The sequence below is a fragment of the Ahaetulla prasina genome, chromosome 4, assembly GCF_028640845.1.
Source record: "Ahaetulla prasina isolate Xishuangbanna chromosome 4, ASM2864084v1, whole genome shotgun sequence".
NCBI classification, from domain to species: Eukaryota; Metazoa; Chordata; class Lepidosauria; order Squamata; family Colubridae; genus Ahaetulla; species Ahaetulla prasina.
In genome coordinates, this window is record NC_080542.1 from 116390242 (window position 1) to 116409019 (window position 18778).

The 18778-nt window shown below is 37.5% G+C and overlaps 1 protein-coding gene across 1 annotated transcript in view; it reads left to right on the forward strand.

The window, feature by feature from the left end:
* Nucleotides 1–985: 985 nt before the first annotated feature.
* Nucleotides 986–18778, forward strand: part of HEPACAM2 (HEPACAM family member 2) — a 72073-nt gene continuing 54280 nt past the window's right edge. The window contains exons 1-3 of the mRNA XM_058182746.1: nt 986–1064; nt 11358–11708; nt 12683–12967. Of these exons, the coding sequence (XP_058038729.1) occupies nt 986–1064; nt 11358–11708; nt 12683–12967 (715 nt within the window). The remainder of the gene's footprint in view (nt 1065–11357; nt 11709–12682; nt 12968–18778) is intronic.

The window sequence follows — 18778 nt, forward strand, 5'->3', positions numbered from 1 at the left end:
ACATTCTGAACCAGAAACGGAATTTCAGTCTAGGTTGTGCTTATTCAGCCAGTTTATAGTTTAGAAAGTCGTGGAATAATGTGAATATCTTGGTTAGCATATAAATGCAACCCACAGGCTGAATAGTATTGCTGTTTATTGCTCCTGATCTCTTTTTCAGTTCTGTTGATTCACATGGGTTTAGGAAACTGAGGTTAACAATGAGGTTTATAATTCTGGTCAGGTAGATAGCCTAGCTAATCACTAAGAATGGAAACCACAGTTTACAAGGCTGTTGTTCTCTCTACTTTGCCACCATTTTTATGTTGCATGATTACTGAGACCCTCCTGTGGGAGTTTGTAATCTGCAGCCTTTCTCTTTCAGGGGGTTTGCCCATTACCTTCAAAATTCTCTGATAGTGTTCTGCTTAGTTACAAATACATACTTGAAGGGTTTTTTAAAATCTGCATTATCATATTTGCATTCTGCTGAATCTTGCAATTCAAAGTAGTTTTACAACGTGCTCAATTTTGCTATTCTTTAAAGAAATTTCGTACTTATTTAAAAGTACTAAGACTAACTTCATCTAACCCAAAAGACATAAACTACCAAAAATTATCATTTGCAATTCTTAGGGCTTGTACAAGTTTGTGTTTTTCTTCATGGAGCTGTTTAACTGTCTGCTCTCATCAGATGAATATAACTTGCACATGGTCTTTAAGCTCATTTATTTTTTATCAGTGTTGAGTGATTCATACTGTATGCCCAATTTATCATGTTCTATATTTGCTGTGAGCATACCAGAGTGGGGAATTATGATAGGGCTATAGGCAATGAAGATGTTGAATACTAATCTAACAGGTGTTCCACTCCCTGTGTCGTTTATACACATAGTCGAATCACCTGAAGCAAGACAAGGCAGTGACTCGTAACTCACACCTGATTTCCCTAACAAATAAACTCCACAGCTGCTGGATCAAGGCTCAGTCTATGCACTGAAAGAAAATGGCCTTCACACAAAACAAGCTACTTTTCAACACCATGCTTTGTGGCTTGCAAATCTGTGTGCTCTACCTACTTTTAGGTAAGATTCTGCATTATTTTCTGTCCTTTTATGAAACTATCCAGATACAAGGCTTTATAGAATTCATAAATATCTTAACTTCAAAAGCTTTATGGATATAAAATTGGTAGTGTTAATGTTATTTAGAATAAAATACCACCATGGGGTTTGTGTAAAGGAAAACTACAATTATGTAACTGCTTGTGTGGGTTCTTGGTGAATAAACTAAGACTTTCTTCAGGGTAGACAAGATCCTTTTATAGTTCACATATATGTAATATTCTATCTTTTAGGAAGATTGAATCAACACATACTGCACGCATTATGGACAGCAACTGTTCTGGTGTATCATTGAATACAACCATTTAATATAAATTTAATAATATGATCTAAATTTCATGCCATATGTGATAATTCAATATATTTCTTAAATTCATTGATATTTTCCATAAATAGTATATTATTTAGCATTGGAAATTAAAAAGTAGATTTTTCTGATATTTCAGAAGAAGGGGGATTATGGGCCTCCCAAAACTGGTAAAATGCTACTCTCAGCAGCAATAGCTCATGTGCTCAAAGGTGAGGGATATTAGGAAATGTAGTTCAGCAATGTCTGGAGGGTTGCTGGTTCCCAATTTTTGCATTAGTTTATTACACATACAGGAGATACAAAAATTTCCACATTACTTAGACTAACAGATTTGTAATACCTTTTAGAGGATATTTTTTTCATTTCTATGCAAACTGGGTTTAAAATTAGATTTGGTTCCAATATAATTATCCTTTTCATTGTGGAAATTTTCACTGGGTTTTATACATTATGTTAAACCTGGGTGTATTTTGCCTAATAATTTCACAATTAAATGGATTCGGACAAATGACTGTCATAAATCCCAGTGTTATAAACCAAACAGATTACCTTATGTCCTACTATAGTACAACATTTTGCTACTAGAATTAGGTAAAGCAACAAAACATGAAACTAGGTTAATTTCAAAATGATATGATCACTGATACTGAAAAGTCTTTTAAATAAAATCAAACTCCTTCCCATGGAATGTCAGTTTATGTATGAAACTCAAAATATTATGTCATCCTTTTTATTTCAGTAAAAACGTTGAAGGATGTTTCCAGTCAACAAGGGTGGTGTTGTGCTTACTAATACTTTAAAACTAATGTAAAAGCCAAATGCAGCCTAGGCAAAAGTTGGAGGTCACTTTGGGAATATCTAATTTGTTTATATTGAATACAAAGAAAGAAAGCAAAAGCAGACAGCAGAAGCTAAGGATGCATTATTTGCTTCAGAAGCTTATTTTATGTTTCAGATTCTTACAAGTTGGTAAATTATATTTGAAGTTTGTTATGTTTGTATCAACCATTCATAAACTTGTTTTTAATAAAAGAAAAATCTGGATACCAAAGCAAAAATGGAACACAGGCAAATAATTTTGATAGGTTTTAGAATAAAACTTTCCATGCATTTATATAATATCCCTATTTCAGTCCTAGCACTACCATATGCTGAAAAGCAATAGTTCTGCTAGAAAACACAGGGCTTAAATGTCACACATGTGCTGCAAATATGGTAGAAGGCAATACTGTATTAGATAATTAGCAAATTAGATATTCCCAATATTGTATTCCATTTATAAACTTGAAATAAAACTTCTAATTCATTTGGTTACAGTACAGGTGATCCTCTACTTACAACCATTTATTTAGTGATTGACTTATGGCTGGTTTTCACACTTGGAATTGTTGCAGCATCTCCAAGGTCAGGTCATCAAAATTCAGGCCTTTGGCAACTGGCATGCATTTATGTCACTTGTACTGTCCTGGAGTCGTGTGATGACCATCTGTAACCTTTCAAGCTTTGGATAAGTGAAATCAATGGGGAGGAGCTGGATTTGTTTAATGACTGCATGATTCACTTAACAACTGCAATAATTTGCTTTATAGCTATAGCAAAAAAAGTGATAAAATGAGGTGCAAGCTGTTTAGCAACTGCCTCTCTTGGCAACAAAAATTTGGGGCTCAGTTGTGGTTGTGTATAGAAACTACCTGTGCTTGGAACAGATAAAAAGCATTTGTTCTGTTTTATCAACTCATTTAAGACAAAATCTTAATACATCATCTTTGATGGGTCTATTTTATTCAGTTAAAATCTGAATGTGAAATGGAGCTCCTAATGCTGAAAAATACAAGTAATCCTCAACTTGTGACTACAATTGGGGACTAGAATTTCTAACCAAGGGAACTGTTAAGTGAGTTGTGCCCAATTTAATGACCTTTTTTGCCACCGTTGTTAAGCAAATCATTGCAGTTATTAAGTGAATCACACAGTTGTTAAGCGAATTCATCTTCCCCCATTGACTTTGCTTATCTGAAGTTGGCTGAGGAGGTTGCAATGATCATATGATCCTGCAATCATTGCAAATACACGCACCCAAATTCCATTGCATCACTACATAAATGTGAGGGTCATAAATGTGAGAACTGAAAGTAAGTCACTTTTTTTAGTGCCTCTGTAGATTTGAACAGCCACTAAACAAATGATTCTAAGTTAAGAGCACCTCTACAGGCTGGGTTCATAAATCATAGGCCATGGTTTATTTAATTGTAGTTTGTTTCATTTTTATTTGCCATAATAAAAAGATCATGGGTACGTTTGAATTATCCCAATAAAAATAAAGAAATCATAAAAATCACGAAAGTATTAAATGGGAATCTTAAAACAATTACAGCATCAAGTAACAAGATGGCTGCATATTAAAAATCAAATGCCGCCTTGTCATAAGTAATTTTTCTGAAGCCTATTCTGAAGCTGATCAAATATCATACATCATAATACTTGTCCTGTAATGGAAAACCAACATATCTAGTCCTCCATTCTCCTTATTTCATGGATGTTGGGAACTGCTACTAGATTCTTCCATGAGTACTGCACTGGAAATTTTGAAATTGAACACAGAAGTCTCCAGAGATATCTTGGAGCCAAGCCATGTACCGATTAAGGTTAAAAATTAAAAGTTAAAAGAGCCTAGACAGTTACTTGTCTGAAATGGTATAGGATCTCCTGCTTGAGCAGGGGGCTGGACTAGAAGACCTCCAAGGTCCCTTCCAGCTCTATTCTGATTCTGAGTTGTATTGCACATAGAAACTGAAAGGAAACAAAACCTATTCATAGATGTGATAAACTTTTGAAAGCAACCATCTGCCAACATCTGAGCCATTGCATTCTGGTCTAATTGTGATGTAACTTCCATTTGGTTTTCAGAGGTAGACCCGGGGTGAAATGCTCCAGGTTCGGACCGGATCAGCCGATCTGGTACCAATGGCAGCAGGTGGTTCGGAGAACCGGTAACAAAAATCCCTGCCCCCACCCCCCACATGCCCAGCTGAGCCACGCGATCATCAGGGCCTCTTTTTTTTTAATTTTTAAAAGCATTTTTTAAACAATTTCTTCGGCCAAAGAGGTTGTAAAAAAATTCTCTTAAAGGGTTAAAACAAGGCTCTGATGATCCCAGCTAAGGTGCCTGATTATCAGAGGCTTTTTTTTTTTTAACTTTTAAAAGCATTTTTAAAAGGTAAAAAAGCTGACACCTGCTAGGCAAAAAATGGGGGGTGTAGGCAAAAAATGGGAGGGTTCATTTGAGAGAGAGAGAGAAAGAAAGAAGAGAGGGAGGAAAAAGGAGAGGAAGGAAGGGCTACAAACCTGGCACTAGATGTGGCTTCAGAGGATAATCCAGGCTGAAAGGGACCTGGAGGTCATGTAGTCCAGCAGGACATTGTTAGTGAGTTTCTGTCTTTTGATCCCCCGTCACATAGCCACACCCACCCAGTCAAATGACCCCCTCCCCAAGCCACGCCCACAGAACCAGTAGGAAAAAAATTTAGATATCATCGCTGGGTACACCTATGTAGCATACACTATTGTGCTTTAGTAGTTCATTGAACTAAAGGTACTCCTCGACTAAACGTTCATTTAGTGACCATTACAGTGGCACTGAATAAAGTGACTTGTCATTTTTCACAGTTACAAGTTTTGCAGCATCCGCATGGTCATGTGATGAAAATTCAGATGCTTGGCAATTGGTTTATATTTATGATGGTTGCAGTGTCCCAGAGTCATATGATCACCTTTTGTGATCGTCTGACAAGTAAAGTTAATGGGAAAGCCAGATTCACTTAACAACTATGTTACTAACTTCACAACTTCAATGATTCACGTAACAACTCTGGCAAAAAAAGGTTGTAAAATGGAGCAAAACTCACATAACAAATGTCTCACTTAACAATAGGAATTTTGGGCTCAGTTCTGGTTGTCAGTCAAGAACTACATGTATAATGGTTGCAATTCACACAACAGCCTTGTGGGATTAGGATGGGGTTGCATTGTATTTAAAGGTACTATCAATTCTCATTCTGAAGCCAAATTTCCCTCCATGCTGAAGCTTTATTTCTCTAGCTTTCTTAGAGGCAATTTTGCTAAATCTGAAATAAATATTTATATTGTTTGAAATCGCTATGTTCTGACAAACACTGCAAGACCTATTTATTTCTTTAGAAATGAGTGGACATCTAATTCGCTTCTTTACTGACTAATATTAGAGTAGAGGACAATGCTTGATTTTAGTGATATATCCTGTGACAGAAGTTTAAATGCTCATAGTATGCATTCAAGAATATTATACCAGTACAAAAGAGCTTTTCCTTTACTTTGCTTAGATTGGGTCAAAAATATGAGATAATCATTATAAGGAAGAGCCTAGATATCCCCCTCCCCTTTTGCACAATTAAATGTTGGCAGGAAAAGGATAATGTATTTTAATGAGCCATGGTGGTGCAGGAATTAGAATGTAGTACTGCAGCCTACTTCTGTTGCCTGCTGGCTGCCTGCAATTTGGCAGTTCAAATCTCACCAGGCTCAAGGTTGACTCAACCTTCCATCCTTCAGATGTGGTAAAATGAAGACCCAAATTGTTGGGGGCAATATGCTGACTTTGTAAAACCGCTTAGAGAGAGCTGTAAAGTGTTATTAAGTTTCCATTGATATTTATCTATTTATATTTCCATATACATACCCCATGCACATACATATATACATACATACATAGGCTGAAATGCTCCCAGTTCGGACCGAATCGCCCGATCCAGTAACGATGGCAATGGGTGGTTTGGAGCAGTGGTCACCAACCGGTGGTCCACGGACCACTGGTGGTCTGCGAGAAAATGTTGGTGGTCTGCGGTGCACCTGGATGGAGGAGCTGCTCTGGGATAAGCAATGGCCAGTCCTGTGACTAGAGCTCTGAAAAATGGGACTGGCCAAGCAGCTCATGGTGGGGCTGTAAATCTCTGCTGTTGAGGGAGGTTCGGGCAATTTGTAACTTTGCAGCAGAGCCTTCGCCAGCTGGAATGAGGTAATAATGGTGCAAGGGGGAGGGGGAATGGCGGTGCAGGCGGGCCAAAGCAACGGATGGCGGGAACCCCAGGCTGTTTCTTCCCCCTGCTTTAGTTTCCTGTGGGCTGAACCCACCAATGGCTGTCCTCGCCCCTTGCCCTCTCTTCCCAGTCACTCCTCACCTAGCAAGGGAAGGGGAGGGGGGAATGGAGATTCACTCCATATTCCAGAGTGGGAGCTGGATCTCGCGGCTGTTTCTTCCTGCCCTTGTTGGTGCTCCTGCACCTCGGTCTCTCAGGGAGACGCTTGGCTTCCTCTCAGCCCCAAGACACTGGCTGGCCCATGAGAAAGAGTGGGAGAGAGAGAGAAAGATCCAGCAAGAGACGAAGCTTCGCTCCCATTCTGGAATATGAAGCAAAGGGCTGTAAGAAGCCTGTTATTAAACACAGCTGCTTGCAATTACTGCAGGTTCTAGTCCCACCAGGCCCAAGGTTGACTCAGCCTTCCATCCTTTATAAGGTAGGTAAAATGAGGACCCAGATTGTTGGGGGGGGGCACTAAGTTGACTTTGTATATAAATATACAAATAGAATGAGACTATTGCCTTACACAATGTAAGCCGCCCTGAGTCTTCGTAGAAGGGCGGGATATAAATGTAAATAAATAAAATAAATAAATAAATCTCCATTCCCCCCCCTCCCCTTCCCTTGCCAGGCGAGGAGTGACTGGGAAGGGAGGGTGAAGGGCAGGGGCAGCCACTGGTTGATTCAGCCGACAGGAAGCTAAAGCAGGGAAGAAACAGCCCGAGGTTTCCGCCACCCGTTGCTTCGGCCCACCTGCACTGCCATTCCCCCCCCCCCTTGCACCATTACCTCATTCCAGCCTGCGAGGGCTGCGCTCCAAAGCTGCAAGTTTCTTCCATCCCTTGGTGGTGGTCCTGCACCTCAGTCTCTTGCGAGGATGCTTGACTTCCTCTCAGTCCCAAGACACCGGCTGGCCCATGAGAAAGAGAGAGAGAGAGAAAGAAAGGGGAGAGAGAGAGAGAGAGAGAGATGACAGAATGCATGGGAGAGAGAGAAGGGGGGAAGAGAGAGAGAAAGGGGAGAGAAAGAGAGATGACAGAACGAGTGGGAAAGAGAGGGAGAGAGAGAAAGAGGGAGAAAGAAAGAGGTGGGAGGGAGAGAGAGAAAGAAAGAAAAAGAAAGAAAAGAGAGAGAGAGAAAGCGGGAGAGAGGAAGAGGAGGGGGAGAAAGAGGAGAGAGAAAGAGAGATGACAGAATAAGTGGGAGAGAGACAGGGGGGGAGAGAGAAAGAGGGGGAGAGGGGGGAGAAAGAAATGGGGGAGAGAGAGAGAAAGAGAGGGAGAGAGAGAGAGAGAAAGAGGGAGGGGAGAAAGAGATGACAGAATGAGTGGGAGAGAAAGGGGGGGAAGACAGAATGAGAAAATGAGTGGAAGAGAGAGGGGAGGGGGAGAAAGAGAAAGGAGGGACAATGCCTGAAGGACCCTTTCCCGTCACTGGGAGTCCAGGCGCTTCAGCAAGCAGCGCACTGGATTTGTATTAATGGTCCCTGGGATTTAAAATTATGGACGTGGTGGTCCCTGAGGTCCAAAAGGTTAGGGACCCCTGGTTTGGAGAACCAGTATCAAAACTCCCTCCTCCCCCCGCCCATGCCCAGCTGAGCCGTGCGATTATCAGAGGTTTTTTTTTTACTTTTACAAGCATTTTTTCTTCGGCTGAAAAAATACTTTTAAAAGTTAAAAAAAAACCTCTGATGATTGCGCGGCTCAGCTGGGATCATCAGAACCTTTTAAAAGCATTTTTTCTACAACCTCTTTGGCTGAGGTTTTAAAAGTAAAAACAAAAAATAGTTGGCCAGGCCCACCCAGTCACATTACCTCCCCCACCAAGCCACGCCCACAAGGGGTAATAACAAATTTTATTTTTCACTACTGATACATATATACATGAATGACTAAAACTCTTGTGACTATTAAAGAATAGAATAGAATATAATTTTTATTGGCCAAGTGTGATTGGATACACAAGGAATTTGTCTTGGTGCATATGCTCTCAGTGTACATAAGTGTACATAAAAGAAAAGATACCTTCATCAAGAATTCTAAGGTACAATAGCTAATGATAGTCATAGGGTACAAATAAGCAATCAGGAAACAATATCAATTAAATCGTAAGGATACAAGCAACAAAGTTATAGTCATACAGTCATAAGTTGAAGGAAATGAGTGATGGGAACGATGAGAAGATTAATAATAGTGCAGATTTAGTCAATAGTTTGACCATGTTGAGGGAATTATTTGTTTAGCAGAGTGATGGCATTTGGGAAGAAACTGTTCTTGTGTCTAGTTGTTCTGGTGTGCAGTGCTGTGTAGTGTCTTTTTGAGGGTAAGAGTTGAAACAGTTTATGTCCAGGATGTGAGGGTTCTGTAAATATTTTCACAGCCCTCTTTTTGATTCGTGCAGTATACAGCTCCTCAGTGGAAGGCAGGTTGGTAGCAATTGTTTTTTCTGCAGTTCTAATGATCCTCTGAAGTCTGTGTCTGTCTTATTGGGTTGCAGAACCAAACCAGTTATAGAGGTGCAGATGACAGACTCAATAATTCCTCAGTAGAACTGGATCAGCAGCTCCTTTGGCAATTTGAGCTTTCTGAGTTGGCGCAGAAAGAGCATTCTTTGTTGTGTTTTTTATGACATTTTTGATGCTAGCTGTCCATTTTAGATCTGGATATGGTAGAACCTAGAAATTTGAAGGTCTCTACTGTTGATACTGTGTTGTCTAGTACTGTGAGAGTGGAAATATGGAAGGGTTTCTCCTAAAGTATACCACCATTTCTACGGTTTTGAGTGTGTTCAGTTCCAGATTGTTCTGATCACATCACAAGGGTAGTTGTTCAACCTCATCATTGTCTCGAATGAGACTGATCACTGTTGCGTCATCTGCGAACTTCAGTAGTTTAACAGGTGGATCGTTAGAGATGCAGTCATCGGTATACAGAGAGAAGAGAAGTGGGGAGAGCACACAGCCTTGGGGGGGATCCTGTGCTAATTGTATAGGTATCTGATGTGATTCTGCTTAGCTTCACCTGCTGCTTCCTGTTTATTAGGAAGCTTGTGATCCACTTACAAATCTGTTCAGGTACTGTAGCTGGTTTAACTTAGTTAGAAGAATGTCTGGAATGATGGTGTTGAATGCTGAACTAAAGTCTACAAAGAGGACCTTACGTAGGTCTTTGGAGATTCAAGATGTTGTAGGATGTAGTGCAGAGCGATATTAACAGCATAATCTGTTGATCTATTTGCTTGGTATGCAAATTGCAAGAGGTCTAACAGTGGATCCGTGATGGTTTTCAAGTGGGACAGCACTAGCCTTTCAAAGGTTTTCATGATTACAGATGTTAGAGCAACTGGTCTGTAGTCATTCAGTTCCTTGATGGTGGGCTTCTTCAGCACTGAGATGATAGTAGAGCATTTGAAGCAAGAAGGAACATAGCACATTTCTAGCGATTTATTGAAGTTGAACAAAATGGTGCATCATAGGGCAAGAGTTTTTGAAACAAGGTACCTCAAATGGGCTAACTTAAAAAATATGTCCAAAATCTGTGATTCCTGACCCGTGTGGGATTTGGATTTGGCAAATTTATGGTCGCTTCACTGCTACCAGGCTAACACACCACCGTAGTCAACCATGTTCTCATGATTGTCATTTCCAATACTCTCTGCCAGTTTCCCACAAGTAAATGAGGCAGCCAGCATGAAGTATAAACATGATCATGGTTGCTGACATTCCCTGTCAGCTTTCCACAAGCAAAATCTTTTGCTTGTGGGAAGCTTACAGGGAGTTTTGACAATTAGAAACCTGGCAGGGAAGGTCACAGGTTCTTTAGGTAAGTTTCTCCCCAGCCTCTCTGAAATTGAGCCAGGCCACCCACTATATACCCTTCTTCGTTCTATATAGCACCTATTACCCTGCACACATTTTGTGACACATGCCACAATACCATGCATCCCTGTGTATCCCCAACCAGAACCAACACCAATCTCTTGTGTATCTCTGTGCACTGTCCCCAAGGACCATGTTATTTCTTGCACACCCTTCTGAGCACTCTTCTGAATCCATATTATAACCCCATGTGTTCTCCCTAGCCATTCAAATCAACCAAGAAGTAAATTTGTTTACTCTGGATTAGTCAACCAATGATAGCAAGAAAATATTAGAGGAAAAATGAATGTATTCTATGGTTGTAACCAGCACAGATTTTTAAAAATCCAGGTCTTCACATAATGTGTCCAAAGAACAATTTTAGCCTGGCCTTTTGTGCATCAAATGAAAACTTTGGGTTGATTTATGTAATGATCCATCAGTTTACTTTCTTGGCTATCCATAGTATTTTGAAGAGTCTTCCAAACACTAATTTCAGATATGTTAATATTATTTCTATCCTGCTTATTTCACTTCTGTGTCATATCACGAAGAACACCATGGCTTGCATGACTCTGGTTTTTGTAGGTATAGACACATCTTGGCATTTGAATATCTTTTCCAAGGTCTTCATAGCTGCTCTATTGAATATCCATCTGCAATATTTCTTGGCTGTTTGTTCCTTCACTGTTGATGGTTAACCTGAAAAGTTAATTATTATTTCATCCATTCTTTTCAGAGAGATGTGTGTAATGTTTATATCCAACCCAATATGAATAAAAATGTAATTGCATAAAGAAATATGGTATTATAGATGAGGACCAAAAATGCAAAATGGCCATAGCATGAATTTACACATGTAATACATAACAAGTGACGGTTAGTTTTGAAACCATAAGATATATTACAATAGAACTGAAGCAAGTACTGTGTGTATTTCAATTTGTAATATATATATAATCTTTTTGTTGCAGGTAATTCTTCTGCATTAAAAGTGACAATTCCCTCATATACTGTCAGTGGCATTGAAGGACAGCCACTCAGACTTGAGATTGCTTATAATGTCAAGGTTGCCATTTCTGACCTCCAGATAATATGGCTGTTTGAAAAACCAACAACAGACCCTAAATATCTGATTAGTTCTGCCAATCAATCAGTTGTTCCAGACTTCGAATATAGGCACAAATTTACACTTTCGCCTCCAAATGCATCTTTGCTGATAAACTCTTTACACAGAAGTGATGAAGGAAATTATATTGTAAAAATCAATATCGGTGGCAGTGAGACAAAATCAGTAACTGAAAAGATTCAGGTTACTGTTGATGGTAAGTAATTTGAAATGCTGCGGTATATTTCTGTCTACCAATATTTACCATATGGGCTGTGACAAATGGGAATTGGAGTTCAACATGTAAAGGTCATAGGTTCCCCATTCCTTGTCTATTTGTGACATTTTCTGGCCTTTCCTTTCCCCAAAGCCACAATCTGTTGAACATTCAGTGTAGTGAAGTAATACTGTTTAGAGAGCTTCTTGGCAATAAAGAAAAATCTAATAAGGGTGATAATCAAAATCCAGCATTATTGCAGGAAAGGCACAAGCTTAGCATATATTCTGCAAATTCTTAAAAATTAAAATATATTACATAAGATGGCATTCATAGTTATATGACATACTGTTGTCCATTGCACACATTAGGATATTTCCAATCTAAGGACCCAGATTGTTGGGGGCATTATATCGACTCTAAACTGCTTAGAGAGAGCTGTAAAGTGGTATATACGTCTAAGTGCTATTGCTATTGCTAGTTCAGAATATTTACGTTCTAATGCATGAGCAAATTAAAATCCAATGGCAATTATTCATAAATATATTCTAAAAGTTTACTTACACAAAAAAGATGAAGAATTGGTGAATAATTTTTTGCTCTAGAGCAATCTTCTCCAAACTGACACCGCCTGATATATTGAAACTAAAATTTCCAGAATTCTCAACATAATATAGATTAGGTAAGGGAAATGTTCAACATGGAAGCTCTAGATAACATACGTAAATTGAGTCCTATAAAGCATCCCAAACTGACTGAATACTTAATGATGCTGATCCTCTTTATGGAGTGCATTTGGGATTAAAAAGACAATTTGTTCTTTTAAGAAAGTTTTTGGGTTGAGGGCCTACCTCTTGTAAAGGTCCCAAATGAACCAATGACAATGTAGACTTCTAACATTATCTACTGTAGACTGCTCTATGTAAATAACAGAAATGACTTGATCATAACTTCCAATATCGTTTCCACTGCAGTGCCTCTCACCAAGCCTGTCATATACATGGAACCCTCATTTGGAGTTGTAGAAAAAAAAGGAAACATTACTTTGAAGTGTATGGTGGAAGAAGGCACAAGGGTGGTTTACCAGTGGATGAAAAATGAAAATCCAATTGAAGATGACAGCAATGGCTCCCTGACTATAAACAAAGATACACTTTCCATTGCCCCTGTTTTCAGAGAAGCTATTGGGAACTACAGCTGTTTAGTAACCAACCCTATCAGTACCAATAGGAGTGATATAATCATGCCAACAATATATTGTAAGTAGATGAAATGTATCATATCTATTTATCTACCTATGTTATGCAAGTTTTTTTTTTTCGGGGGGAAAGGTGGATTTTACAGCTTTTTTATTTTTATTTATGTTGGTACCATGAATTGAGAGGCCAGAACCCCAGAGTTAACCTAGTTAAACCTCTACATATCCAACGTTTAAAATTGCCCAGTGCCTGGAAGTTGGACCACTTTGAATACTGTGTATACCACTTTGAATTCCATGGTGTATATGGAATTAAATGGAGTATTTATTAACTTTTACCTAAACCATAGTCTCCATCCCCAGTATCTAATGCCAGAGCACTCCTGAAATGGACAGAAAAATCCAAAACCTGTTCTTGGAAATCTTATTCTACAAAGCTGTCAGACTCCTAAAGCCTTTCCAGAAACAATTTATAATAAATGTTATAAATTATAATGAAGATTACCACAAGAACAGAAACTTCTTTTTTTTTTACAAAGAGCTGGAAAAGTCATAAAATGTCTCTTATCCAATTATCACACTTCTTTGACTATTCCTGATGACAGGAAAAAGCCATCCATGAAGGCTGGGAGAAGAAAGAGGGAAAAATAGACATTTCCAACATGTATTTTCCCTCTCCTGTATTAAGGCTCACTCTTAGGCCACTCACTGCTGTTACATATAATTTTTCAGAAGTGGTTCCTGTTTTGCTTCATGGTGGGATGTTAGAGAAAAAAATCCAAATCCCTAGTGGAGTCTCGGTTAGGCATGCAAGAACATTAAATCCTAAAGTCCATATCATTAACATTTTTTAACATATGTGCAAAATCAATATAGGACACTGGATATGTTTGCTTAAGCGGATACCTGTGAAACACTATACAATTGAAAACAACGTCATTATGGCAACTGCTCGTTATCCTATTATTATTTTGAAATTTTATGTCATTCATATCATTTCAAGATGGTTTGTTTTAGAAAAATATTTGTATAAATTGCAATATAAAATGCAACAAAACAATAGTACAAAATATTTAAGGCAGCAAGCATTAAGAAGTATATAATAAAAATAACCCAGGTTGGTAACATGCATTAGCTCCATGCAGTATGTTGGACAGAGATGGGATTTGACCGTAGGATAAAAGGCTTAGAAAAATGCCTTTGCAAAGCTGTAAGCCAATGGGTTCACATGATTCTCTTTACAAAGAAAGGCTCAAACAAATGCTTCCAGCATCTTTGTTCTAAAAGTGTTGGAAGCATATTACATTAAAGCAACATGATAAAAAGTAAATTGAATTTAGAGAAGGTGGAGAGGAAATTAGGAAAGTTTTTAAAAAATAAATGTTAAAAAGCTATAATGCATAAGTAGATATGAATTCAAATAGGGAAGTTTCACTTGAAGATAGATAAACCTTATCAATTTCATGGAGTATGCCAGGTTTTTTTTTCTTCCTGTTTTTCATTCTCTTCCCTCTGTGAATCATATGTATTGCTGGACTTAAATTCTTCCTTTGCATGCTAGCTAGCATAGCTTTCAACAGAAGCCACAATGAGAGCATGTATATTTTATTTATTAAATTTATATGTTTCCCATATCAAGTGACTCTGGTTAGCTTGCAATGCCATATCATGTAATGTGGTTGATATAATTTGCAGAGGGATGGTCATGTGACGTCATTTGCTCCTCCTTTGGTTGCCCATGGTGGTTAAACCTGATGGGACCTACTGCTCATTAATTTCCAGATAAGCTACATATTGTTCTTTTTTACATAGTACAATCTTATTCAGGATGCCTTGTTCTTTCAGATATATTAGCATAGTAGCTTACAGAATGGCTAGTGTTCTTACCAGACTGGAAAGGCTCAGTCAGCTCATTCTCCCCCTTCCCCAACCCACACACAGAGTTTTGAACAATCACAAATTAAGAGAGCCCAGTTTGTTCTAGTGGTTAAGGCAGCATTTTAGAAGTGGGAGACTATGAGTTCAAGTCCCACTTTAGTTATAAAAGCCAGGTGTGGGACATTATGCCAGCCTCACTAACTCATCTCGAAAGATTGTTGCTGTAAGGAAAATAGGAAGAAGTTGTGTTGGATATGGTCACCACCTTGAATTGTCTGTAAAAATAATAAAGGCAAAGAATGAATGAATGAATGAATGAATGAATGAATGAATGAATGAATGAATGAATGAATGAATGAATGAATGAATAAAATTCCCTGAAAAGCTGGTTGAGTTGTCCCATCTAGTGAGATGGGTAGAATACTACACTACTTCTACAAACATTAATCATAACACAAATAGAAGATATTTCTCAATGCAGCTGACAACTAATATTATAAATCTAAGTAACATTGATACAGAATTTAATTCATGTTAGCTTATTTTATGTATCATTGCTTACCTAAACCTTGATTCACTGAATAGACTTATGGACTGGCTGGGCTTATTAAATGTTAGTTAAGATTATCTTCTGCCCTAAGATGAATAAGAGAAAACTGTAAGCTAGGCTTTCTTTAAAACATTAATTAAACCATAAATGCTAATTTGTATATAATATTTCAGTAGTAAGTACGTTTCTTTGATTTGTGGGGCCCCACCTCATCTAGAGGTGACTGGGTAGCTGACGAACATTAAAACCAGTAAACATTAAAAGGATAAAACAATAAGTAACAACAATAATGATATAGTATGTTATAATATGGCTGGATTTCCTAAATCAACCAAAGCAAATAAATGTATGGGATCCTCCTGGATTGATTCCTTGTTAATATTTAAACAAATATTAAACAAAACATTGTTTATTTTTACAAAAGAGGGTTTGCCTGAAGCTTCAAGGACAACTTGTAAACTATCAAATCCCCCCCCCCGCGCAAATAATATAGAAGCCCAATATCCACCATACCTTTCTCCATCAAATATTGCTTTCAAGTTACATAATTTAAAGTACACTTGGAAGTGGTATTTTAAAATTCTGTCTATTGGCTGCCAATTTTCTCAATAACAACCAAGTAATGGCTCTACAAGCTACAAAGACCATATGCCATTGCTACCTGGGGAATTAGGGTAATAATAAAGGTCACTCACAGTAAATATCATCTGTTCAAAAACAAGATGGATTATAGTTTCCTGGTGACAGATACAATTGCTTATGTTCCCACTGAGAAGTAAATTGTTGCTAAGAAGTAATGATTTATTGTTTTACAAGTCATTTAGTAAATATGTTTTACTAAGGCAAAAGGTCTCCTTTGCTCAGAATGATATGGAAAAAGAGGTAGTGGCCTACTAGAAACTTAATTAGAAACAGTCTTAAAACCTCAATGTATTTTATTTAAATATCTAAAAGATTATTTTGGAAAGAATTTCCCACGAGGATCATTCCCATACCATTAACCCTCTAGTGACTTCCACCTTCTTAGGAACATCACAGTTGTGTCATCATGTAACATTTTTGCTGCAATAGCATAAAAAATAATGAATGATTCCAGAAAATAAAAGTCACTAGTAGAAATCCTGCCGCAGTCCATTTTTTATTTGTATAAAAATAAAAATTGCAAAACAGGTTTACTACAAACCTAATTTATAGCGAAATACATCAGCGCATAACAAAACAAGTAATGGTTATCTTTTCAATTGTATCTTTTCTTCCACTATCCCTTTTGTATATAGTTGTATTTAATCTCCAACACCACCACAAGCTCTTCAAGGCACTCAGGAAAAGGGGGGAAATTAAGTACATGTTTAAGCAAGTTACTAGTTAATTTCATAGGCAGAATGATAGTGATTCTATATTGCCCCAAGATCAGATCCAGGAAATGACATCTTTAGGGAGTCATCAAGGATCCAGTTCCTAAACAAATCCATCTAACTGATAGAGGGAGTTAATATTTTGTGTCACTACTCCTAATTATTTTGTCCTGGCAATACTGTAGTGACAAGTAAATGGATTTAATAACAATTTTATTTTAAACTCGTATCCCTGACCAAGCACTATAGGGAGCGTTATGGGAATTTACATTTGATTAAATTCACCCAACCCAGCTTGCATAATTGGATCACTATCAGTACAAAATCCCAGTTTGTGCCAATCAAGGCAGCCGACCATGGGACTTGAGGTTTTACAGAGCTTCAGATTCCTTTAGGCAGAAATACAATAAATTCTCTTTTTTTAAAAAAAAAAGTTTTTATTTATAATACAGTTAAAAACATTGGACATGGTGTGACTTTTCTGGTTTGACCATTTCCATCAAGTTTTACCTTACAACAAATACAGTTCATTTACACTATATTAATATATACAATCTATCACAATTCAAATACATAGATTCTAGCGTCTGTGAAAATTACAACAATAACTATACCATTCATATTTGTCACAGAGTACTACCATGAAAATTTTTAAACTTTCGACTTATCAATAATCCTTTGTCCCGACATTCCTCCTCCTCTCCAACCAATAATACATTTTATTCCAGATTTCATAATATTCCGTGTCAAATTTATCTTTGAATTCTAGAGTCAACCTGTCCATTTCAGCACAAGTCAGTATCCTATTTAATACCTTTTCTTCTGTGGGACTCTCTTTATTTTTCCAGTTTTGTGCCAATCTTGCTGCCGTTAAAATATGTAACATTAAATATATTGTTCCCTTGTTATATTTGTCCTTTATAATACCCAAAAGAAAAGGTTCTGGCTTTAATTCTATATTTTGAGATAACATCTCCTTCAGCTATCGTTTTATCTGGTGCCAAAATCTCTAGCTTTTGAGCACTCCCATCATATATGATAAAAAGTCCCTGGCATTGCCTTGCATTTCCAACACATCAGTGAGAGGTTTCTGCTCATTTTAGCTAATCTTGTGGGTGGGAGGTGCCATCTATAGAACATCTTGTATAGATTTTCTTTATACGTGGTGGCCAAAGTAAGTTTTCTGTTTCTCTCCCATAATTCCTGCCAATTATCTAACTCAATACTGTAACCAAAGTTTTTACTCCAAATTAACATGGTTTCTTTCACCTGTTCTTCAAACATAGCCTATTCCAGTAAGTATTGGTATATTTTCTTATCACCTTCTCCTCTGTTCCTTGTAAAATTTTATCTAATTCCATAGGCTCTGTCTTTATGCCCCATTCTTTTTATCTTTCCTGTATCATGATTGGACCAGAAGATATGCCCACCATTCGACTTCTATTCCTTCCTCATATAGGTCTTTCCTAGGTTTCAATTCTCCTCTTTCATTTAGTATATCTTTATATGTAATTACTCTTCCTAATTTAATAAAATTTGGATATATAAACATCTCCAGAGTCGATAACCAATTAGGAATTTCCATATAGTTACATTGTTTAATTTTAACCCAAACGTCTAATAGTGCCCGTCTAATGTAGTGCATCTGGAAATACTGGTGAGCTTTATGCTTTCCTTCACAGAGAATAGCATACCACCCTATTTGCATGTTGTGACCTTCCAGCATTAATAACCACCTGTTTTTTAGATGTATCTAATCTCTTACCCCATGCAAGTGTTGCTGCTTGGTAATATTTTCCACAAACCGGGAGGCCGAGTCCCCCTCTTTCTTTAGAGTCCTGTAATAGTTTTAATTTAATCCTCAGTTTTTTGCCTTCCTAGGTGAATTTAAATATAATTTTGTTAAGTTTCCAAAAAATTCCTTTTCTAATCTTATTGATATACATTGAAATAAAAAAAGTATTTTAGGTAGTACATTCATCTTTATTGTTGCAATTTTCCCATAAAAGAGAGTTGCAAATCTTTCCACCTATCCAGGTCCACTTTGATTTGATCAATTCATTTATCATAATTATCTCCTTTGAATGGG